The sequence below is a fragment of the Salvelinus sp. IW2-2015 genome, linkage group LG5, assembly GCF_002910315.2.
Source record: "Salvelinus sp. IW2-2015 linkage group LG5, ASM291031v2, whole genome shotgun sequence".
Lineage (NCBI taxonomy): Eukaryota > Metazoa > Chordata > Actinopteri > Salmoniformes > Salmonidae > Salvelinus > Salvelinus sp. IW2-2015.
In genome coordinates, this window is record NC_036844.1 from 34831975 (window position 1) to 34856559 (window position 24585).

General features: G+C 43.6%; 2 protein-coding genes and 1 long non-coding RNA gene across 10 annotated transcripts in view; 2 read left to right on the forward strand and 1 right to left on the reverse strand.

The window, feature by feature from the left end:
* The first annotated feature begins 3470 nt into the window (after nucleotides 1-3470).
* On the forward strand, nucleotides 3471-13166 carry si:ch211-132b12.7 (CiPC domain-containing protein). Of its 3 annotated transcripts, XM_023988323.2 has the most exons (5): nucleotides 3471-3660; nucleotides 3765-3838; nucleotides 7716-7933; nucleotides 9707-9867; nucleotides 10058-13166. In XM_023988323.2, the coding sequence occupies exons 3-5, from the start codon at nucleotides 7723-7725 to the stop codon at nucleotides 11357-11359; spliced, it is 1674 nt and encodes a 557-aa protein (XP_023844091.1). In that variant the 5' UTR covers nucleotides 3471-3660; nucleotides 3765-3838; nucleotides 7716-7722; the 3' UTR covers nucleotides 11360-13166. The 3 variants fall into 3 exon arrangements, with proteins under 3 accessions (XP_023844091.1, XP_070299827.1, XP_023844092.1); XM_070443726.1 differs by having other exon boundaries at nucleotides 3487-3838; XM_023988324.2 differs by lacking the exon at nucleotides 3765-3838 and having other exon boundaries at nucleotides 3487-3660.
* LOC111964424 (uncharacterized) lies at nucleotides 13147-17900 on the reverse strand. 6 transcript variants are annotated; one of them, XR_011479960.1, is made up of 5 exons: nucleotides 17741-17900; nucleotides 17447-17637; nucleotides 17214-17341; nucleotides 14586-16906; nucleotides 13147-14356 (listed from the first exon to the last, which is right to left on the reverse strand). It is a non-coding gene; the product is annotated as an uncharacterized lncRNA (long non-coding RNA). The 6 variants fall into 6 exon arrangements; XR_002877381.2 differs by having other exon boundaries at nucleotides 14586-15083; nucleotides 16631-16906; nucleotides 17447-17900; XR_011479958.1 differs by having other exon boundaries at nucleotides 14586-14772; nucleotides 14940-16906; nucleotides 17447-17900.
* A 32-nt stretch (nucleotides 17901-17932) lies between these two features.
* sumf2 (sulfatase modifying factor 2) overlaps nucleotides 17933-24585 on the forward strand; it is a 17032-nt gene continuing 10379 nt past the window's right edge. The window contains exons 1-6 of the mRNA XM_023988325.2: nucleotides 17933-18162; nucleotides 18257-18404; nucleotides 21496-21610; nucleotides 21739-21783; nucleotides 21865-22015; nucleotides 22240-22295. Of these exons, the coding sequence (XP_023844093.1) occupies nucleotides 18075-18162; nucleotides 18257-18404; nucleotides 21496-21610; nucleotides 21739-21783; nucleotides 21865-22015; nucleotides 22240-22295 (603 nt within the window). The 5' untranslated portion in view covers nucleotides 17933-18074. The remainder of the gene's footprint in view (nucleotides 18163-18256; nucleotides 18405-21495; nucleotides 21611-21738; nucleotides 21784-21864; nucleotides 22016-22239; nucleotides 22296-24585) is intronic.

Here is a 24585-nt window from a genome sequence, read left to right on the forward strand (position 1 = left end):
AACCAGGTTTGCTGGTTTGCTGTTCATTTGAGCAATATGAGATGGGAAAGGAGTTCCGTGCAATAATGGTTCTATATAATACTGTACTCTTTCTTGAATTTGTTCTGGATTTGGGGACTTTGAAAAGATTCCTGGTGGCATGTCTGCTGGGGTAAGTGGTGTGTGTCAGAGCTGTGTGTAAGTTGATTATGGAAACAATTTGGTATTTTCAACACAATGTTTCTTATAAAATGAAGAAGTGATGCAGTCAGTCTCTCCTCAACTCTTAATCAAGAGAGACTGGCATGGATAGAATTTATATTAGGCTTCTGATTACAATGAAGAGCAAGACGTGCTGCTCTGTTCTGGAACAGCTGCAGCTTAACTAGGTCTTTGTTTGCAGCACTGGACCACATGACCACAGGACAATAATCAAGATAAGACCAAACTAGAGTCTGCAGCACTTGTTTTTTGAAGTGTTGTATATTCCCCATGGGTTTTAAAGGGATGAATTTGACACTATATGGTTTCAAATTAAAATAGTTAAGGTCATGCATGAGCGCTAAGGCTGAGAACAATTAGTATATATCAATGGTGATACCCTACCAGTGTGCGTATAATGATAGTAGGATTGTTTGATAAATAACACTTTTTCTAAGCATACGAACATTCTAAATTCCGTTCGAAAGTTATATTTTAGAATAGTTTTTATGCAATATTGATAAATGACGCCCCCGGACTTCCTGACAGGCCGACCCCAGGTGCTGAAGATAGGCAACAACATCGCTACCACGCTGATCCTCAACATGGGTGCCCAACAGGGGTACGTGCTTAGCCCCCTCCTGTACTCCCTGTTCACCCATGACTGTATGGTCATGGGAGATGACCTAGAGATGAACATACTTTGGTGCGAAAAGTGCAAATCAATCCCAGAACAACAGCAAAGGACCTTGTGAAGATGCTGGAGGAAACAGGTACAAAAGTATCTATATCCACAGTAAAACGAGTCCTATTTCGACATAACCTGAAAGGCCGCCCAGCATGGAAGAAGCCACTGCTCCAAAACCACCATAAAAAAGACAGACTACGGTTTGCAACTGAACATGGGGACAAAGATCATACTTTTTGGAGCAATGTCCTCTGGTCTGATGAAACAAAAATAGAACTGTTTGGCCATAATGACCATCGTTATGTTTGGAGGAAAAAGGGGGAGGCTTGCAAGCCGAAGTTCACTATCCCAACTGTGAAGCACGGGGGTGGCAGCATCATGTTGCGGGGGTGGTTTGCTGCAGGAGGGACTGGTGCACTTCACAAAATAGATTGCATCATGAGGCAGGGAAATTATGTGGATATATTGAAGCAGCATCTCAAGACATCAGTCAGGAAGTTAAAGCTTAGTCGTAAATGGGTCGTCCAAATGGACAATGACCCCAAGCATACTTCCAAAGTTATGGCAAAATGGCTCAAGGACAACAAAGTCAAGGTATCGGAGTGGCCATCACATAGCCCTGACCTCAATCCCATAGAAAATTTGCGGGCAGAACTGAAAAAGCGTGTGCTAGCAAGGAGGCCTACCAACCTGACTCAGTTACACCAGCTCTGTCAGGAAGAATGGGCCAAAATTCACCCAACTTATTGTGGGAAGCTTGTGGAAGGTTACCTGAAACGTTTGACCCAAGTTAAACAATTTAAAGGCAATGCTACCAAATACTAATTACGTGTATGTAAACTTCTGACCCACTGGGAATGTGATGAAAGAAATGAAAGCTGAAAGAAATCTTTCTCTGCTATTATTCTGACATTTCACATTCTTAAAATGAAGTGGTGATCCTAACTAATTCCTAAAACAGGGAATTTCTACTAGGATTAAATGTCAGGTATTGTGAAAAACMGAGTTTAAATGTATTTGGCTAAGGTGTATGTAAACTTCCGACTTCAGCTGTACATCATATGAGATGAGTAATAATGTAAACATTATTAAAGTCCCTTCACACTGACAGTGTGGTGAAGGAGGGGCAAAAGCACCTCCTCTTCAACCTCAGGAGGCTGAAGAAATTTGGCTTGGCCACCGGAGCCATGGTCTGTTCACCCCACTACCATCTAGAAGGTGGAGACAGTACAGGTGCATCAAAGCTGGGACAGGCAGCCTGATAAACAGCTTCTATCACCAGACCATCAGACTGTTCAACAGCCACCACTAGACTGCCTCTGCCTAGTGCCCTGCCATCTGCCCAGTGTCCTACTCTGCCCCTGTCACTGTCACCAGACGGCTACCACCGGGTACTCTACCCTGCAACATAGGGTCTGCAGCTCTATGTACATAGTAATTGTCACTGGTCACTTTAATAATGTTTCCATACTATTTATATATCTACTGCTGTCCTAAATGTTTTCTTTTTTCATTTCTTTTTTATTAGTGTGTGCTTATTGACACTTACTGCATTGATTGATATGAACTTGGAACATAAGCATTTTGCTGCTCTGTTTTTTTCTGCGAGAGGACACTTTACAGAGAAATGTCCCCTGATCTCCCCGTGTCCTCATTGCCCCCCCCCCCCCCCCCCCCCACAGAATGATTTACTGTATCACTACTGTCAACATATTATTCAATCTTCTAACACACACACACACACACATTAATTCACACAGAGCAAGGATCAGAATTAATGACATCAATAATAAATTAATCAGAAGGAATGATATCAAGTTGGCTATAATTGCTCATAATATATGTGGTATTTATTGTGTAAACATAACTACCATGTCCTTGCATATGTTGTTCATTAACGAATAATGTAACAGAGTAATGAAATTGTACTCTGGAGTGGTTTTCAGCGAACGTGTATGACCACATCCCCGAGACACACGAGCCACGGTGGTGCTTTTACGCACTCATCGCGTGGAACATGTGCGCTCGAGGAGCGTGGCCACGCCTCTGAAATGCTTTCACATGTTGCCGCACACGTTCATACGGTTCGTCCCCTAGCGAAACTCAAATCTGTGGTCTCTCGTCCACGTGGGTCTCGCTGTAGCTGCTTCACAGCACACCTGAGAAAATACCCGACAGGATTATGACGATGTCTCATTCATAAACTCTTAGTCCAGTTTAATCTCAAATGCAACATGGTGCCATCCCTACATTAATGCTATTGAGCCTAGTGTGAGCTATATGGACACGTAAAAAATATATGCCTTGCTCATTGTCATTTGGTAATGTATCTATGAATAGCCTACTGCCCACGTGTGTTATAGCGTCGTGTGTGTGTGTATGTGTGTGCGTCTGTGGCAGACACATGCGCTCCCCTACACTTCGCTCTGATTTTAGCCTAAATCCCGCCTACAATCAGTATACCTCCTCACGTGGATTAAACCATGTTGCCGCCCGCACACGTGTTTACGCACGGGATTGGCCACAGCACTGCTGTCTATGATGGATACGTCACTGCTGACCGGGGCATCACCACTAGGCTATTACTATTCAGATTAGGAGGAGGGTCTATGCGTAATGAACATCATCATGGACGCTTTTTGTACAGCTCGGACGGAATATTGAACAGACAGGGCGTATAGGTACATTGCTAGTTACAATGTATCGACTCGAGAACTCGGCGACAACATTAACGGGTGTTTGAAATACTTTTACATTGTTATTCTGGATGAGGATGCCCTACCGAGCAGGAGGTAAAACATTTTTCTACAGGATGGTACCCTAGCTAGGACTTGAAACTTGAGGAAAATAGTTATCTACATGATTCAAAGATGCTTTGGTTGGTATCTGCCTATAGACTGAACGCTTGTCAGGTCCTAGGGCGGGGAGGTTGACAAGGCAGAAGGTTTAAGGACAAGGACAGAATAAATGGTAAGACAAATGATAATATTGGCTTCATGATAATTATACCTCATACTTTTGCATGCATATCTCCAAATATCAACAGTTTAATAATTTAAGGATTTTGTTCCAATATCCCCAACTCTACAGACTACTGTTTAAATAGGTCACGCTACCAATTTGGTGCCTTTTGTGAAGTGTAACTTTCCATTATTCCAAATAATAACTTTGTTCAACTTCATAAAAAAACTAATTTTCCCATCTTTTGAGTTTTTTCTTCTTCTACAGTAAGTACCTATTAATTAAGTACCAACTAAAGTAACAGGGTTGACCTCAGTCTTGATTTAATCTAAAATCAAACATAAATCCCTATGTGACGGGGGATTGGAAGCTTGTTGTGTGCAACAGGGAGTGGCAATTGAATACAAGCTTCACAAAGAACATTTTATTGTTAAAACATTCTAGCATGTCTACCTATGGGTAACTGGGTTGACGTGTTATAACCGACCCCAGGGCCATGCACAGACCTTTTGGGGGGCAGGTGCTGAAACTGTAAAAAGGGCACCAAAAAATATATATATTCGACAACTGTGGTCACAGACTTGTTGAGCAATTATGACTTTTATTATTTAGTTACATAAAAACAATAGATGGTTGATCCTAATGGTTAATTCATTAAATAACACATATTTAATGTAGATTTAATGAGGCAGGCAGTGGATTCAGAAGAACAATGACAAAAACTGTACGTTTTATTTTACCCAGAACAAAAGGGCACTTTAGAGACTGGAAGGGAAAAGGGGCATGTGCTCTGTACAGGTAGAGCCCTGTCTGTGCACGTGCCTGCTCGACCCGCTCAGTTTTCCACCACAAAACACCAGAAAATGTCKAAAAAATAGTAGAACCAGCTTACCTGCTTTTACACTATGGCTTGACTATTAGTTAAATGTCTCTTTAAAAAGGAATAGTTTCACCATATTAATGTGAGAGTTCAGTTCACGTAACAGGTAAACAAATCACGAATTACATGAAATAAATAATCATCTTCAGAAATTACTTTTTCAAAGCAGGAGCATAACTAGGGTTTTACAATGATGGTACAAACTTGGAGAAATGTTGGGGTTAAGTGGGTCACAGAGGGTGCACAGAGGGACATTAGCAAGTTTGATTTATTTAATTATCCATGTGGTCTATATTAATAGGGCACTTCATTTAATATAACAGGCTTTTAAAATTCAATATTGGTGCACAACTTCTACAAAAAATATCAAAGGGATGCAAAAGGCACTCTTTTGGTGGAACGACCCAAATACTACTTTATGAAAACCTAGTGAGGGCTTTTAGTCATTTGCTTATGCCTAGCTGACTAACCTCAACTCCACGATTTATGATGGAGTTGAACAGCGGCTATTATGGGCGAACTTGACCTCTGACGTCACATAAAAATGAAGTTTCTATCAAAAACGACTGATTTCAGCACCCTGATTTCAGCTCCCTGATTTCAGCACCCTGATTTTAGCACCCTGATTTCTGTGTATTCTTTGGATGCTGAAATCAGTCGTTTTTTGATAAAAACGTCAGAGGTCAAGTTCGCCCATAATAGCCGCTGCTCAACTCCATCATAAATCGCGGAGTTGAGTTTTTAACCTTTAGTTAACTAGGCAAGTCAGTTAAAACCTCTTTAGGATCGGAGGATCAAATTTCGCCTAAAATGACATACCCTAATCTAACTGCCTGTAGCTCAGGACCTGAAGCAAGGATATGCATATTCTTCATACCATTTGAAAGGAAACACTGAAGTTTGTGGAAATGTGAAATGAATGTAGGAGAATATAACACATTAGATCTGGTAAAAGATATTACAAAGAAAAAATATATGTATTGTAATGAAACAGGCAGGGAGCAGGTCTCGAACCCTCAACCTTCTAGCTCGAGGTCCGGCGTGCTATCGACTGTGCCGCAAAAGCATGCTCGATCGGCAGAGTCGATTTCCGCGCTTATAAACCCAGGGTCGTTACACTACTCCCTCCTTTCAAAGAGCGCATCCTCACGCTAGCTTGCGACTCTACGTCTTACAGGAACGCGCTCACCGGCCAAGCACACGCACTGTTGTGGATGCAAGGTCCGATCCCACTTCTAATACCAATGTAATGAAACAGGCAGGGAGCAGGTCTCGAACCCTCGACCTTCTAGCACGAAGTCCAGCGCGCTATTGACTGTGCAGCAAAAGCATGCTCGGTTGGCAGAGTCGATTTCCGCGCTTATAAACCCAGGGTCATTACAATATATATATATWTTTTTTTCATCATCTTTGAAATGCAAGAGAAAGGCCATTATCTGACTTAGGACTCTAGGCACAATTAAAATGTTGGCCACTAGATGGCAGCAGTGTATGTGCAAAGTTTCGGACTGTTTCAATGAACCATTGCATTTCTGTTTAAAATGTTGTATCAAGTCTGCCCAAATGTGCCTAATTGGTCAATATTTACATTTTCGAGTACATAACTGTGCACTCTCAAACAATATCATGGTATGTTTTCACTGTAATAGCTACTGTAAATTGGACAGTGCAGTTAGATTAACAATCATTTAAGCTTTCTGCCCATATAAGATATGTCTATGTCTTGGGACATTTTCTTTTAACTTCATGCTAATAACATTAGTGCAACCGTCCCAAGGGTGGGACACTGATCTGTAGAGATGTTTATTAAGTACAAATTCTTATTTACAATGACGGCCTACCCTGGCCAAACCCAGACGACTCTGGGCCAATCACGGCCGGTTGTGATACAGCCTGGAATCGAACCAGGGTGTGTAGTGACGCCTCTAGCACTGAGATGCAGTGCCTTAGACCCGCTGCGCCACTCGGGAGTTTAATCGTCTAGATTATGATAATGACAAACAAACTAAATTGGTATGTGTACTTGGCAATGCTTTCAGATGAAGATGATGATACATATCATTCTGTGCATAGTGCACACGTGTCAATGGGGGTTGTTATTTCTATGTAGCAGCTATAGTGCCACTGCCAGCCAGCAATTACGTAACACGGTTGGAGGAGGTACTTTACACAGAGCCTGTCTAGCCACAGATGATCTTATCAAGTTACTCCTCCCTCATCCGTGTGCAGGTCCTAGGGTGTTTACTCATAGGCTACGCCACGTTACAGCGGCTTATAGCAAACATGTGAGCCTTTACTCAGCGCTGCTTACTCCAATTACTCGCTATTCAAGTCATGCTGGATGGGCATTGTGGTTTGTATATCATTTTTAAAAAATGTGGCAACAGCAAATAGCTTAGACCATTAGGAAGTAAGGAAATGGTGTCCCATGTTTCTCCCCACATTCGTGATCCATAAACTGATAGAACTGTAAGATGTAGGCTAATGAAAAAGTTATATTTGATGTCCTTAATCAATCAATCTCTTGGGGACATTATTCTATCGTGTTGGTATTCCAGCATACATATCTATTCTGATACCCTCAGGTTGAGCTTTAATAGTGATAAGCTGGGGATCATTTAGTTCGCAGGTCTGTTATATAAAGTGGAGCTGATGTCACGTATGTGCTGGTGAAGCCTGTAATGTCGAAATGCYTAGCTTTTTTTTCTTAGCAATAAAGAAGCATTTTTTTGTCCTCCCCAAGAGTGTCTGAATATCTCTTGTGCATCCAGTTTGTTCTTCAGTTCATATGCTTCTTTTGGACTATGAGGCAACAACCATGTACTTTTCTCCTTGTACACACTAGCCATCCATGCCCAAATCACAGTAGGGATATATGAAAGCATATTTACTCTACTGAGTTATAGCTGAACCAGCCACGTAGCCCAGCATTAGTCATCAAATTGATCAGGAGGACACCTGGTCCCATTGCGGTGTACATGTTTCTCACTGCTCTCCTCCCTGAAGGTCCGTGATGCCAAAGGAGCAGGCACATTTTGGGGAGCGGCCCGAGCGCGTACCCCAGGGCACCTCTAAGAATGCCAAGGATAAGAGTAACAGTGCCACTCTGCGGGCATCCCAGTGTGGCACTCACAGAGACCAGGAGGGTAGGAGAATGGGCATGAACGGGAGGATGTCCCGGTCTGACTCGGAGAAGGACTCAGAGAAAGACTCGGGATACTCTGGTGAGTAACTCTCTACTTTTGGCCACAAGAGATATTCTCTTTTTGTCCCCCAGAAAACATTGGCACCATGTGGCCCAGGGTTGGGGTCAATTTGAATTGGCCCATAGAGATGTATAGAGATCATTACATGGAAATAACTCATTTTGCATGGACACTACCATTGAGGGCTTCCGCCATTTTAAAGTAGTCAACTGTGTGGGGATTCCTATGAGTTGGCAACCATTAGCCAATGATCAGAGTATTGTCTTCTTTAAATTGGGTTGCGTATGGTTTGTAAATGGCTTTAAGCTATATGACCGCCATCTAGTGGCCACAAAAAAGTTATGACACAAGATTTACTGCAGGTGGCAGTAAGTCGCCAATATTAGCTTTACACTTTTTCAAATGTCAAAAGAATACAAAAATGGACTGCTTTAAAATGGAGATAGCCTCAATGGCGCTGCCCATGATGTTACAGACAACATAATGGCACAGATACAACGTTGTGTTCTCTACACATCTCTATGAATTGGCCACACCCCACAGGAAGCTAAATTTGAATTGAAGYAAGTAGAATTTAATTCAAAGCATTTCAAACCAATTCAACTGAGACGTAAAACATGAAAGTCTCATTCGTTTGACAAATCTTTTATTAAAATGATATGCCACCAATTCATGCAAAGAATACACATACCATTAAAAATATTAGTTTGATTATAACTCAGATGTCAAACAGTATTTTCTTTGTAATGAGATGTTATATTGTTCCCTTCCATACTGCAGTGTTTGATTATTGCATTGGGAATGTATTTTTATTTATTTTTTTACATTAAGGGAATTATTATAGACAACCCACAACATGATCTTAACATATTTACAGACCACTGTAATTGTTTAAAATAGTTTTAGGAGAATGAGTTGTAAAAATGAAATATTTCAACCTTATGCTACATGGTATTGGTAACCATACATTATGTAAAAAATAAACATTACTATGGTGCTGTGTAGAATAAATAAGCCATTTGAATTTCATTAAATTAAATTATACTTCCTTAAATTAAATTCAAATTCTGCTTCCTGTAGGGCGTGGCCAATTCAAATTCAAGAATTTAATCGGAATCAAAGAGCAATTCGCAACTCAATTAAGAATTATCTCCAACCCTGATGTGGGTCCAATGCAGGGTCAAATATTGATCCCATGTAGCATGGCCATATAGGGCCGATGCGACTTTGTTCATCAGCGTTACATTGGCCCTAATGCCCTCACTTTGTGTGAGAAGCCCATATCTGGTGAGGGTAGCRCTCACTTTGCCTGCAATAAGCGCACCCTTTTCGATCAACTGCCATTATTGGGCTCGTTTGTGTACCAATATGAGTTCATGGTCTTGGCCCTACATAAAAACAGTTTACAACCAGGAAATGGAATCATTAAAACGTTGGCACCAACTGGGTTTGCGTACAGCACGTACTGAAGGAAAGGGGGATACCTAGTGAGTTGCACAACTGAATGCATTCAACCGAAACGTCTTCCACATTTAACCCTACCGGTCTGAATCAGAGGAGTCATACTGGCATCATACATTCACCCAGCTACCTTAAGATGAATTGCACCAACTAAGTCGCTCTGGATAGGAGCGTCTGTTAAATGACTCATGTATATAGTGGCTGTGTCAACAGGATGAATCTCCTCCCTCCTTCGTTTCTCTCCCTTTATCTCTATCTCTTACTCTTTCCCTTTTCTCTCTCTCTCTCTCTCTCTCTCTCTCTCTCTCCACCCCTCTTCCTCTTTCCCAGAGACTGGTTCGGACTCGGTGCAGAATGATCTGGATGACCAGCGTAGCAGCGTAAGTGAGGCCTACCGAGCCCACAGCAGTAGCAGCTCCCTGGGCCACAACGTGCCCCTGTTTGAGGAGCAAAACCCCATCTACGTCATCAAGAACCTGGTGGTTAAACCGGTGAGACACTTTGGTTAGCATTGTAGATTACCATAATGTTTGGTGACCCTCGGGACAATAATTTGTTCAAAGCATCCTTTCCTCAACCTCTTCCTGCTCCTGTTTGTTTAATCTGATCTGTGAATGTAACCACCTCTCCATGTCTTCTCTGTCACAATACACCCCTGGTTATAACCTCCTGATGGTATAGTCTGGACCAGAGCAACTACTGCACAGAACCCTGGCATGGGGGGGAGGATGGGACAGTCTGTCTGGTTCCAAGGCCCCCACCCAGCTCCTACTCATCCAAAAACCAGGGGTACCCTCCCCCGTCCCTGCCCCCAACAATCTGCCTGATCCACAGGGCCAGTCCAAGAAAGGGGGCAGTAGAAGCAACAAGAACCATAACAGCAAGAACTCGTACCTCCCCATCCTCAACTCCTACCCCCGCATTGCCCCCCACCCGAGGAAGGAAGGCTCAGAGCAGAGCAGAGAGGGTGCAGGGGATGTGAAGGAGAGAAGCATAGAGGGCCAGAGCCGGAGCAAGAGGGTGTGTACGGAGGACAAGAGAGAAGCAGTATCCACCACCACTCATCTTCGACCACAGCAGCACCAACACCACCAGCAAGAGAGCAGAACCCAATCCCATTACAAAGTCAGCAGCAGCCGAAGCTCCTCATCCCACCTCCCTCACCATTCCATGGGTGGCCCTGCCTCCTCCACCCAGCAGGGATCTCACTACTGCCACCAACATGCCAAACCCAGCCCCTCTCCCTCCCACTCCAACAGTTTTGGCTCCCCATKCGTCATCAGCTCCCAAACATCCTCGTCCTCCTCGTCCTCCGCTGACAGCTGGGCCCCACAGGCCTCGGTAGACCTGTCCGACTGCTTGTCTGACTGCTCGTTGGTGCGTCAGCGGCGCTTCCTCAACACYGCAGAGATCCTGAGCCAGTCGGGCCTGCTGGCCATCACGTTGCGCACCAAGGAGCTGCTGCGCCAGAATGCCGCCACCGAGAAAGAGCTGGCCCAGCTCCGCCAGCACGCACAGCTACTCTGCTTGGCGGCCCAGACCGGCCAAGAGGCCACCCAGCAAGGACCTAACGAAGATCCCAGCCCCATGGACAAGCTGTTCCAAGCCATGTCCCAGTCGGGATGCTACCCGAGCCTCGACTGGACCTACTTTAATGCCAACAGCAACAACCATCCTGAGAAAGGAGACAAGGCTGAGAAAGACAGCAGGGACAGTAATAATAACGACAAGCATAGCCCGTCTCAGAACCCGGTGGCGGCGGCGCCCCTGGGTAACCATGACGATGTCACTTCCCCTCCGTCGCCAATTTTCGCCCTGTCTCCTGACCCAGAGGACTGTCCCGATGTTCTCGCCAGCCTGCTCTCCATCTCTCCATCTCCCCATTCCCAAGGGCGGGGCCAGAGACATGGGGGCAGCGCTAAGCACCTGTGTGACCTCACCATGCCCCCGGATAGCTCCACCCACCGGGCCTATTTACTCTAACTCTTATGGGGAGGGGCTTCCATGGGGGACGTTTTGACAAAGGAGCATGTGCCACTGTAGGGGGAGAAGCTAAGGAGAGAGGGGAATGCACCGAACTGTGCAAAACTGTTAATGCCCGATCTTAACTGTATTACATCTGATGAACTCTTTTTTTTTTTTTTTTTTACTGTTGACTCAACTACCACACTTAAATAATTATCACAATATTGTTTATTTTATTGATCTAATTAGCCAGGGTATTTCAATAATGAGAAAATACAAATATGCTTCTTAGAGGACGTTGTAAACAAACATGAGGGTCCATGAATGGATTATCCAATTCAGTACATTAAGTTCCAGCACATCGATCATTAAATGTATGGAATATAATTATTCTGCTCGGGCCCTTTTTAAACATAGAAAGGTTCCCTCGGTTGTAGTTTGCTTAAAAGCCTTGGTAAAACGATAACGGCACACTAGGATACTAGGGGCGGACAAGCTTTTCAACATAATGGGAAAATGAACACAGACCATCCCATTAACCTTTTGCTCAGGCTTTCAGATGCTCCTTGACCTCTTCAGTGGCGCTGACAGTGTGAAAGGGGACTTTGACCTCCACCGACCGTAGGGGTAGTCTCCCATGAACCCCCTCATGCCATGGTCAGTGCTACTGTGCTCTCTGGTCATTTTGAGGGTTAAAGCCATTCTCAGAATAAAGAATGGCCTGCATGTAGCCTAGTATATTGCAGCTCTGAAGTGCTTTATATATTGTGGGTCATGTTCTCTCTTTGTTCAGTCATATTATCAGCCAGCACTTGTTGTAGAAAGTTTTGGATGTGCATATTGTGCACGCTTCATTGAATCCAAGGACATGGGATGGGAAGAGATTCTCTGGTGTAACATGAGACTAGAGTCAGATATCATGGAGACAGACACTGTACTAGAAGCACATTGGTCATAATATCCTGATTGAAATGTAGTTAGGCTATACAGTAGTCAGACTATTTTGATGTGCATGGCACTGGGATATCACTGGCTATTTCTGTATAATTTGGTATGCTCCTTCGATCCTATTTGTAAGTGTGTCACCTAAAATGCAGTATGATTGGATTATGGTATTGTGGGTATGGGCACGGACATGTAATATATGTTTGTCTGCAGCTTTATGGTGGATTAAAGGGGAAATCTGCATTTCAAACAACAAAGTTTTTGCCCCGTCGCTCGTTTGGTAAAAAGCTGAGGGACGGGGCTAAATAAATGTAACCACTCTCAAATGAATAGACATAGGACTGAACATCATTGAGATTAACATTATAGTTTTAACCATGTTTTGAGGCTATAAGTGTTTTTTTCTTTTACAATTATATTGTTTACAAACAACAGATTATAAAAAGGTTATATTTTCAGTTCAGATGGGATACTAGAGTTGAAGTTCATGAGGCATTTACACTGTGTACAAAATATTAAGAACGACTTCCTAATATTGAGTTGCACTTTCATCTGAATTCACCTGGTCAGTCGGTCATGGAATATTATATTAGTCAAGAATCAATAGCATCATTCATTGGAAAGTCAAATGTACGTAGCAATCGCAGCTTGTGCAGTTGTGAAATTTGACTGGTTCTATGAAAACACAAAAACTATAGGACTTCAGTTATTGTAGATAGAATTAGAAGTGAATTTGAAGATTATATAAAATGTATACAATTGTGTCAAACCAAGTGTTGTTCCCTCCTGCTTCAGGCGCCTGAACACATAGGCATTAAGATGATGTAATAAAGAGCTCCAATTCATTCAATAAATACAAATGACTTCAAGTTCATTTATTTGGAGGTCTGTGTTGTGGTTTAATGTGGGTAATATGGTGATGTTCACATGGTTGCTTAACTATTTACATAATCAGAATTACGTAAGTGACATGGAAAAGCCACTGAGTACTTCTGACCGACACAAACACAGCCAGGAATAAAAGACAGGCACTATAACAAATGTACTAATCACAGCCATGAATAAAAGTTAGTCACCAAAGCAGTAATCAATAAGCTGGAACATGTGGATCCCTCTTTGGCCCTCTGGCACAGGGGCTATTATCTACAGAACTTTAGCACGTCAGATGTGTCAACAACAAAGTGTTCCAGAACGGAACCCCGAGTCAGGGTGAAGGTGACAGCATCTTGTTTTGTGTCTGTAGTTTGTTTCTCAGGAGGACCACCCTGGATAAACTTCACATACTGTAGATAGTGAACCTGGAACTGCCCAGAGATAATGCAGAGATAATGAAGACAATTAAGAAACAGTCAGACTGACACCTGATCTTTAACTGGAGGGACACATGTTGCAAGGACCAAACAGCCGTCTTGTTCTTAGACGTCTGAGGCATTGACCTGCTCACTGTCTTAGTCTACCTGGTTTCTCTAGTGAGGCTTCTCAAGCCAACATGAGTGTCTGGGAGTACGCCTGAGGTCATGGACTCCTCTACGTCTGGAGTACTTTCTGAGGTCATGGACTCCTCTACGTCTGGAGTACTTTCTGAGGTCATGGACTCCTCTGTGTCTGGAGTACACCTGAGGTCATGGACTCCTCTGTCTCTGGAGTACACCTGAGGTCATGGACTCCTCTACGTCTGGAGTACTTTCTGAGGTCATGGACTCCTCTGTGTCTGGAGTACACCTGAGGTCATGGACTCCTCTGTGTCTGGAGTACACCTGAGGTCATGGACTCCTCTGTCTGGAGTACTTTCTGAGGTCATGGACTCCTCTTCTCCTGGAATATGCCTGAGGTCATGGACTCCTATGTCTGGAGTATGTCTGAGGTCATGGACTCCTTGAACTGCTGATATGAGGAGTGGACTGGGAGACGGAGGACGAGAGTGCAAGGTACAGCGTGGAGAACACCTGTCTCTCCCCCCCCCGAGTGTGCAGGAACTCCATGGTGGGCTGTGTGGGGAAGCCCAGTGTGCCCCCCCCCCCGGCCAGACACGAAGACCAGAAGCTTCTTGACGGTCAGAGACTCACATCCCTGAAGAGGACACAAACACAGACAATATGACCTAGGATGAATCTTGAGAGGCTGATGTGCTTCTCCTAAACATAATTAATCACTATTCATATATAAAAACATTCTCTCCTTGTTCTCCTCTATCAGGCCTGCTTCCAGGACCCAGATTAAGCCTGGTCCTGGACTAAAAAACATCCCTGAAACATGATGATGAATCATTTGCATTGAAGATTGATGACATTTTCCTTACACTCCACCCCAATAAGCCAGTCCCTCCAGTAGCCATACGTTATGTCCTCAGCTATTCTCTCATCACTACCGGGGGCTGAGAAGTTCACGTGGAAGAGCGTGAGGTCTACTGCAGAGAGAGGTCTGGCTAGTAACATCTGCTTGAATACAGCAGGATGCCTCTAGCAAGCCCAGAGTAGCCAGTCCTCCTTTCATTTGGTTTAAACACAACAAAAAGGACAACACGCAACACAGAGTGAGGGACGTGCACAAGAGACTGAGCTCATAAAAGTAATTACTGTAACTGGTTTTATCTCACTGCTGTGCCAAAAGTGACTAGGCCCAACTCAGCAGTTATTGTACAAAACATACTTACTGGTCCACATGACAACCAAACATCCAAATAGCCCCTCGCAGCAAACCGCACAATGTCTTCCCTTTCCTCCCATGTCTGGACAGGGCTGAGGACCCCCAGCGGACGCAGGATTGAAGACTCTTCCTCCATGACCTCACTAGCAGCCTCCAGGGTTGTGGGTTGAATGACATGAGGAGAGATCACAATGCACATCAAAACCCCAGGCCTGTACTCACAAAGCATTTCAGAGGAGGAGTGCTGATCTAGGATCAGTTTCCCATTTTAGATCATAATGAATAAGAGTATACAGGTCACTGACAAAAAAAGGAAACACTTACTTACTTACTGCTTACTGACTTTATTGTCAGTCGATAGGAACATTAGCCCGAGCTATTTAGGAGAGATATCACACCTGGCACAAATMATTGTCTAGTTCTGTTTTTCCTGCTGAGGGGTGCCCTATACCTGCGCCCAGAGGGGAGTAGTTCAAAGTCCGGGTACAGGGGGTGGCTTGGGTCCAAAATTATTTTGTGAGCCTTGTGGAGGGCCCTGACCTTAAAGATCTCATCAAGGCCTGTCTGTTTGACTCCAAGTACCTTGCTTGCTGTGGTGATAATCCTTCTCAGCATATTTCTCAGGCTGACAGTGGCATTGCCAAACCAACAAACAATACAAAAAGTTTAAATACTCTCACTTGAGTAAAAGAGGGATAAAAAGTAGATTGAGAGCAGGTGCTTCCAGAGTTAATTAAGCAATTAACATCCCATCATGTTTAGGGTCATGTATAACAATGCTGGGCAGGCCATTATTTTTGCTACAATGGCTTTGCCCCAATAGGATGACAATGCCCCATCCATAGGGCACGAGTGGTCACTGAATGGTTTAATGAGCATGAAAACAATGTAAGCCATATGATGTGTCCGTCTCAGTCACCAGATCTCAACCCAATTGAACACTTATGGAAGATTCTGGAGCGGAACCTGAGACAGCATTTTCCACCACAATCAACAAAACACCAAATTATGGAATTTCTCATGGAAGAATGGTGTTGTATCCCTCCAACAGAGTTCCAGACACTTGTAGAATCTATGCCACGGTGCACTGAAGCTGTTCTGGCTCGTGGTGCCCCCAACGCCCTATTAAGACACTTATTATTGGCGTTTCCTTTATTTTTGCAGTTGCCTGTATGTACAGGAAGGACCTGGTCCAAGATCAACACTCCTAGTCTGAGAAGCTATGTGAGTATAAGCCCAGGGCTCAGGCTACATACACAAACCAATATATACAGCAAAGAACACGTGAACATGTCACGTGCCTTCTCCAGCCTGGCTCGTATTTCCTGATGTGTGATCTCGTCCAGGGCTACAGGAGCAGACGGAAGACCACAGATCATGTCAAACGTTCTCCTGGACAGGAAGAACCATATCTCACCACTCAGACACTGATCATGTTCTCTACCAGCCTGTACATTATCCCACGCTAAAACTAAAACATGGTACAAGTTAATACCACCATATTAATTCATTTTTTTMGGGGGGGGGGGGGGGTTACTATGGACAGCGCATAAGAGGCCACCTATCTATGTAGTAATATAGCATATAGGACCTTATAGTTCACTCTGCTAGGACTACACTGAAAGMGATACAACAGGAGAGAGTTCTAGGACTAGATAGAAAGTGTCTTATTTGAACATATAAACAGTGCGATCTTACAATACTAGTCCAATATTAGGCTTTTGCAGTGGTCTGGCCCCTGGAACAAACAACAGTCTCGGATGGCTGCCATCAACAGCTGAAGGAACTCCTGTGTTTGACCATGTTGGTCGACTGACCCCTCACGTTGAACCTCTGAGGTTGAATCGTTTCCAGCTGAATGCCTTGGTGGCAGAGCGGAGTACGTCCTTTCGTTAAATAAATAAATAATCTTCCATGTTCTCTGGATGGGACACCTGGGAGGCCAAGGCAGACAGCAGTACCTGTAGGTGAACCCTACGATAAAAACAGAAAAAAATGATGACATGATACGGAGACACATCGTTTGGAGGAGACAGGATATAGGCTGGGGAAATGTAACAGCCCACTGGGCAAAGACTAGCGTTGCCTAATACATCGGACTGATACCATCGTTACCCCATGGATATTCCACTCTAGCGATGATTCCATAACTTTCCATTGCATTCTTGTCTTTGGTATTATGAAATCATAGATAAGCAAAGGCCTGACATCTAATGGAAATAAATAACAAACATGTAGGCCTGATCTCGTGTATGATGATGRCAACTTCAGATATACTTACTCTTCTGTCGTCATGATGGTCTTCTCTTGGCTTCGACAGTAGGAAACGGGGCATGTTGGCTGTTGGTACAGTTGTTGGGGGCAGGTGAGGAGAAGAGCACTGCATGGGTGACAGTGAGAAAGAATTTCCTGAAATTAATAAAGGAAAAGTTAGGCTTACAAAAGTCCAACTGTCAACCTTCAAGTATTAATTTCGATCATAAAAACCTGTAGACTTAGCTTATTGTCACTTACAGTTTAACTTGATCGTGCAGCTTCAACCTCCTCCTGCAGGTGGCAGAAATGATGCCCAGACCAGAGCTTGTTATCCCAAAAGCATCGTAGCACTGCAATCATCTTTCGTTCATTTAATTTCAATGGAATTAAGATTATTTTAGTACTATGATGCTTTTGGGAAATCCAGCCGAGGACAGCAGGATGTTAGCCTGAGATCAGAAATTGCAACAGATTACGCCAATTATGTTGCAAAACACAAACGGAACAAAGTCGAGAAGGATCTATCTGAATTTGTCCAAATTACACCCATACCAAACGTTGACTAAAGTTATCCGAGCGAGACGAGAAAGGCAAGTCAGATTTACACAAAATTCCTGATTAATTTAACGCTAACTAACTKTATATGGAAATGATGCACAAGTGAGTCAACGTTTCAACAAAGTTGTTTCCAAGGGGAACTGTTTTTTCAGTCGGACCACAGTTTCCTGTCCGTTAGTGAAAATAGTCCGACTGTAATTGTTTCAGGGTTCAGTGTAAACCTGAAGAAGTATATATACATAAAACAATGGCTACTTAGAGAGCGTTGATCTATGGTGCTCAAAGTACATGAACGGACTTACCCTGGACCTGCACATTCCACTAGTTTATGAAAACACGATCGCCTTATCAATTTAGAACCATGAACCTCAGAATAGTACTTATTTTGTGCCTCTTCGCTCTGTCTTGCATCGCAGGTAAGGAACATTCACTGATGCTAATCAACTTTTTCGGCACAATTAAATAATACAACAGATACAGCTTCACAACTGTACATCTTTGGCTCTACAGACGATGAAGGAATGGTGCAAATTCCAGGAGGAAAGATGACGATGGGGACGAACTCAGCCGACGGCAAGGATGGAGAATCACCCACGAAAGAAGTGACAGTCGATCCATTCAGTATCGATAAATATCCTGTCACTAATTCTGACTTCAGGTAACTTACTTTGATACAGCGATGATGATTCTTCCCAGTAAGCAACATTACGTTGAAAGGATGTATAACATACTTATTTTCCAGACGTTGAAGTTGGGTTCATTTTAATTATTGAAAAAACTGAAAATACGTTTTTTCCGGACATTAAAATCAGGTTCATTTTCGGGTCTGTCTTTTTTTTGGTAATTGATACTATGGCCAAACTTCAACTGCACATACATTCTCAAGGAAGTAAGGATTATATCACAATGACAATGTTTTTATCCATTTAATATAGGAAGGAGGAACCAATGGAAGATTGCAACATATAATATATATTATTGCTCCCATCTGTCACATGGACTTATATTAGTCTTTTTAAAAAAGCTTTAAAACGGGCAGTGATGATGTTCAAAGTAGTCCAACCTACAGAATAAACCGACAGACTACTTCAACTACAATAACATTCTCAGTAATGTTTTTTATTTTCTTGTTAGGACTGTGATACTGTATGTTGCTGTTGAATGCTCTGGATAGGAGCGTCTGCTAGATGACCAAAATTTAAATTTAAACCTTCACAAGGCCGCGGGGCCCGACGGATTACCAGTGTACTAAGAGCATGCACAGACCAACTGGCAAGTGTCTTCACTGACATTTTCAACCTCTCCCTGACTGAGTCTGTAATACCTAATTGTTTCAAGCAGACCACCATAGTCCCTGTGCCCAAGTAACCTGCCTAAATGATTACCGCCCCGTAGCACTCACGTRGGTAGCCATGAAGTGCTTTGAAAGGCTGGTCATGGCTCACATCAACACCATCATCCCGGAAACCCTAGACCCACTCCAATTCGCATACATCCACAGATGACGCAATCTCACTGGACTTCCTGACGGGCCGCCCCCAGGAGGTAAGGGTAGGCTACAACAAATCTGCCACGCTGATCCTCAACACGTGGGCCCCTTAGGGGTGCGTGTTTAGTCCCCTCCTGTTCTCTCTGTTCACCCACTGCATGGCCAAGCACGATTCCAACACCATCATCAAGTTTGCTGACGACACAACAYTGGTAGGTCTGATCACCGACAACAATGAGACAGCCTATAGGGAGGAGGTCAGAGACCTGGCAGTGTGGTGCTAGGACAACAACGTCTCCCTCAACGTGAGCAAGACAAAGGAGCTGATCGTGGACTARAGGAAATGGAGGGTCGAACACGCTCCCATTAACATCGACGGGGCTGTAGTTGAGCGGTTTGAGAGTTTCAAGTTCCTTGGTGTCCACATCACCCTCAKACTATCATGGTCAAACACAGCAAGACAGTCGTAAAGAGGGCATGACAAAACCTTTTCTCCCTCAGGAGACTAAAAAGATTTAGTATGGTTCCCCAGAACCACAAAAAGTTCTACAGCTGCACCATTGAGAGCATGCTGACCGGTTGCACCACCGCCTGTTATGGCAACTGCTCGGCCTTCAACCGTAAGGCGCTACAGAGGGTAGTGCGTACGGCCCAGTACTTCACTGGGGCCAAGCTTCCTACTATCCAGTGTGACAATCTGCTCCTGCCACGCCCTCTAGTGCTCATCCTGTGTCTCCTTGKCCTGCCGCCACTCCCCCAGTGCTCTCTCCCTGTGTTTGTGATTGGGCAGAGACAGGTTTGCTGGAGTCAGAGCAGATCCCCACCAGCTGCAACCTGTTCCATAATCAAGACCTCTACAAATACTCAGTCCTGCCACTTCCACACTGCCAGATCGTAATCTCTGCTCAGTCAGTCCATGTTTCTAGCCGTTTGTTCCTGTTGTGCCTGTTTTCCCTTCCCTGACGCTGTTTTCCGCTCCGCTACAGTTCTACCCGCTCTGACTCTGGTCCCTGTCTCCAGTCCGACTTCTTGTCATTACTGCTACTCTGTCCTGGATTCCCCACTCTACGCTCCCTTGGATTCCCCTTTGGACCTGATTACCCTGTTCAAACACCTCTAGACCTCAGCCTCCACACCTGTTTTCCGGCAACCTACACAATCTTCCCCCCGTGTTTCAATAAATACCTTGGTTACCTCATCCCAGTCTTCTCGTCTGAGTCTGCTCTTGGGTTCACTTGTTCCGCTCCACGTACCTTTATACTAGGCTTTGTCAGAGGAAGGCCCAAAAAATTGTCAAAGCCTCCAGTCACCCATGTCATAGACTGTTCTCTCTGCTACCGCACGGCAAGCGGTACTGGAGAGCTAAGTCTAGGACCAAAAGGCTCCTTAACAGCTTCTACCCCAAGCCATAAGACTGCTGAACAATTAATCAATTGGCCACCGGACTATTTACATTGACTCCCCCCTCTTTGTTTTTACACTGCTGCTACTCACTGTTTATTATCTATGCATCGTCACTTTACACCTATCTACATGTACAAATTACCTAATCTGTACCACCGCACATTGACTTGATACATGTACCCTCTGTATATAGGCTCATTTATTTTATTGTGTTACTTTTTATTGTAAAAAATTACTTTAGTTTATTTAGTAAATATTTTCTTAACTCTATGTCTTGAACTGCATTGTTGGTTAAGGGCTTGTAAGTAGTATTTCACGGTAAGGTCTACCTACACCTGTTGTATTCGGCGCATGTGACAAACTTTGATTTGATGTGTTGCACAAGTTTGAACAGCACAGTAAAGTATGGCATAGTAGAGCACAGAGTACACTACGGTACAGTTTAATTTAGTAAAGTACAGTACGGTTTAGTTCAGTAGAGAACAGAGTAAACTTTACTTTTCTTTACTGTGCTGTACTTTACTTTTCTTGACTGTACTGTATTGTACTACACTCTTCTGTGTTCTACAGTACTATGCTGTCCAAACTTGTGAAAAATAATGTACGTCTATGTTTGGGCCAAATCGAGGCCGGACCAGACCAAATCTGAACCAAACATAGACGTCTATGAATGGTTCAGATTTGGTCTGGTCCGGACAAAAATATCTATGTCCGTGGACGTTGAAATTGAGGCATGTCCGCACCAAGACGGCCAAAAGACATTGGCATCAGTCTATGCTTGGTCGGTTTGTATGTGGGTACACTAGTTGACACTGGAAACTGAGAATATTGAAGTGGTTTATTGTCTTCATCCCAGGGAGTTTGTCAGGGCACAGAAATACAAGACTGAAGCGGAGACCTTCGGCTGGAGTTTTGTGTTCCAGGACTTTGTGTCTGAAGAGCTGAAGAGCAAAGTGACAGAGAAAATAGAGGTGTGTTGAAAGTCACTTCTGCATTTCATATCAAACATCTCTCACACTGATAGGTGATAGGTACGTTTTTTCGGGGGGGGGGTCTTTCCGAACTGTGATAATGATTAACTCTCCTTTCACCCTTGAAGTCAGCACCTTGGTGGATGCCAGTAGAGCGGGTGTTTTGGAGGCAGGTAATGAAGTCATTTTTTAGTTTTCCCATCCCCCCATACCTATATCTGGACTACCTGACTCCTCCTTATGTGTTTGTGCAGCCTGCAGGTCCTGGTTCTGGAATCCGGGAGCGTCTGGACTCCCCAGTGGTCCAGGTGAGCTGGAATGATGCCCAGGCCTTCTGCAGCTGGAGGGGGAGGAGGCTGCCCAGCGAGGAGGAGTGGGAGTGGGCTGCGCGTGGGGGTCTACAGGGTGAGTGGGGCTCGCTAACATAAAATAAAAAAATGTAGTGGGATTGTCTTTATTACAATGCCGYCTGGGGTGGATCTCCACAAAGAATAAGACATATCTCACCATACAATAAGAACCCATGGAATTAGAATTCTAAATCTTGTTAAGTGTTTTTTATTAAGCTTCAAATTAATAGCCATTCATGTATAACAGCCCTCCTCCATTCTCCTCCTTCTTCCCTCCAGGTAGAACGTATCCCTGGGGAAACAAATTCCAGGCCAACCGCTCCAACCTGTGGCAGGTCAGACAAATGACATCACATTCACCATACTGAAATGAACATTCTAACGTTCTTCTCAACCTTCTCAGTAATTCTTTAAAAATATATTTTGGTTCTTGTGTTCTAAAGCCAAAGTTAAAACTTACATAACCTACATCCTACACAAGTTTCCATGTCAGGATTTGCTCAGAAATATTTTATTCATGATTTATAAAGTGTTTACAATTAGTATCCCTTGTACTGTTGACTTAAATCAGAGTGTTCAATTTGTCTGCTGGGGGACAAGGAGACTCGCAGCTCTGCAAAAACCATTGACAACTGTGTGCAGTTTTCATTGTTAACTAAATGTTAATTATTTGGTTGTAATATCATCACCTCTTGAAGCGCAGTCAGAACTACAAATGTCAGATTATTCCATGCAAAACAATTGCTCACATTTAGATCTATCATTAGAGTTATAGCCTACATCAAGTAACTAAATGCTTTTCATCAGTAAAAATTAATTCATCATGTAATTTCAGATACGTGAGGGTAGCCTCACGATATCTTTCATGGCCACCATTAATTGGATATTTGAGTGATATAAAAAGGGAAATATACCTGAAAAGTATGAGTGGTTTAGGTTAATTTCCCATTATTTGTGGGCTCTGCCTATCAAGCAGAGCTGAAATAAAAGATCCCAGAAATGTTCCATGCGCACAAAAAGATGATTTCTCTCAAACTTTGTGCACAAATTTGTTTACATCCCTGTTAGTGAGCATTTRTCSTTTGCCAAGATAATCCATCCACCTGACAAGTGTGGCATATCAAGAAGCTGATTAAACCGCACGATCATTACACAGGTGTACCTTGTGCTGGGGACAACAATGCCACAGATGTCTCAAGTTTTGAGGGAGTGTACAATTGGAATGCTGATGGCAGGAATGTCCACCAGTGCTATTTCCAGAGAATTGCATGTTCATTTCTCTACCATAAGCCACCTGACTCAATGTCGTTTTAGAGAATTTGGAACTGCAGACCACGTGTATGGCGTTGTGTGGGCGAGCGGTTTGCTAATGTCAACGTTGTAAACAGAGTGCCCCATTGTGACAGGTGGGGATATGATATGGCCAGGCATACGCTAAGGACAGCGAACACAATTGCTTTTTATCGATGGCAATTTGAATGCATAGACCGTGATGGATCTTGAGGCCCATTGTCGTGCCATTCATCCACCGCCATCACCTCATGTTTCAGCAACCTCATGTTTCGCAACGATCTGTACACATTCCTGGAAGCTGAAAATGTCCCAGTTCTTCCATGGCCTGCATATTCACCAGACGTGTCACCCATTGAGCATGTTTGGGATGCTCTGGATCGACAGTMTGTTCCAGTTCGCGCCAATATCCAGGAACTTCGCACAGCCATTGAAAGGGACAACATTCCACAGGCCACAATCAAGGGACTGATCAACTCTATGTGAAGGAGATGTGTCACGCTGCATGAGGTAAATGGTGGTCACTTCAGATACTGACTGGTTTTCTGCTCCATGCCCCTACCTTTAAAAAAAAAAAATGTATCTGTGACCAACAGATGCATACCTSTATTCCCAGTCATGTGAAATCCATAGATTAGGGCCAAATTAATTGATTTCAATTGACTGATTTCCCTATATATCTTTTTAATTTTTGTAAATTTTATTTAACTGAGAAAGTCCATTAAGAACATTCTTATTTACAATCACGGCCTACCCAGGCCAAACTCAGACGGCGCTGGGCCAATTGTGCGCTGCCCTATGGGACTCCCAATCACGGCCGGATGTGATGCAGCCTGGATTCGAACCAGGTACTGCAGTGACGCCTCTTGCACTGAGCCTTGAAGACCATGTGCAGCGAGGTATGATGACATAAACTGATATTTATTGAATTACGAAACGAACACGAAAAACACTTGAAATTACAAAAATAACAACAACGACGTAGACAGACCTGAACCTGGAAACTTTACATAACAACATGAAGAAACGCACGAACAGGTACACGACTACAAACAACGCTACAGTCCCGTTGTGGCACGAAACATACATACAGACACAGGAGACAACTATACTAAACATAAAGCAACTACTCTAAAATAAACCCCCTAAACCTTCAATCACCCTGGACACTACAAAACCCACATAAATACCCATGTCACACCCTGACCTAACTAAAATAATAAAGAAAACAAAGAATACTAAGGCCAGGGCGTGACATGTCTTAGACCACTGCGTCACTATATGAACTGTAACTCAGTCAAAATTTTTGCATGTTGCGTTCATTTTTTTGTTCAA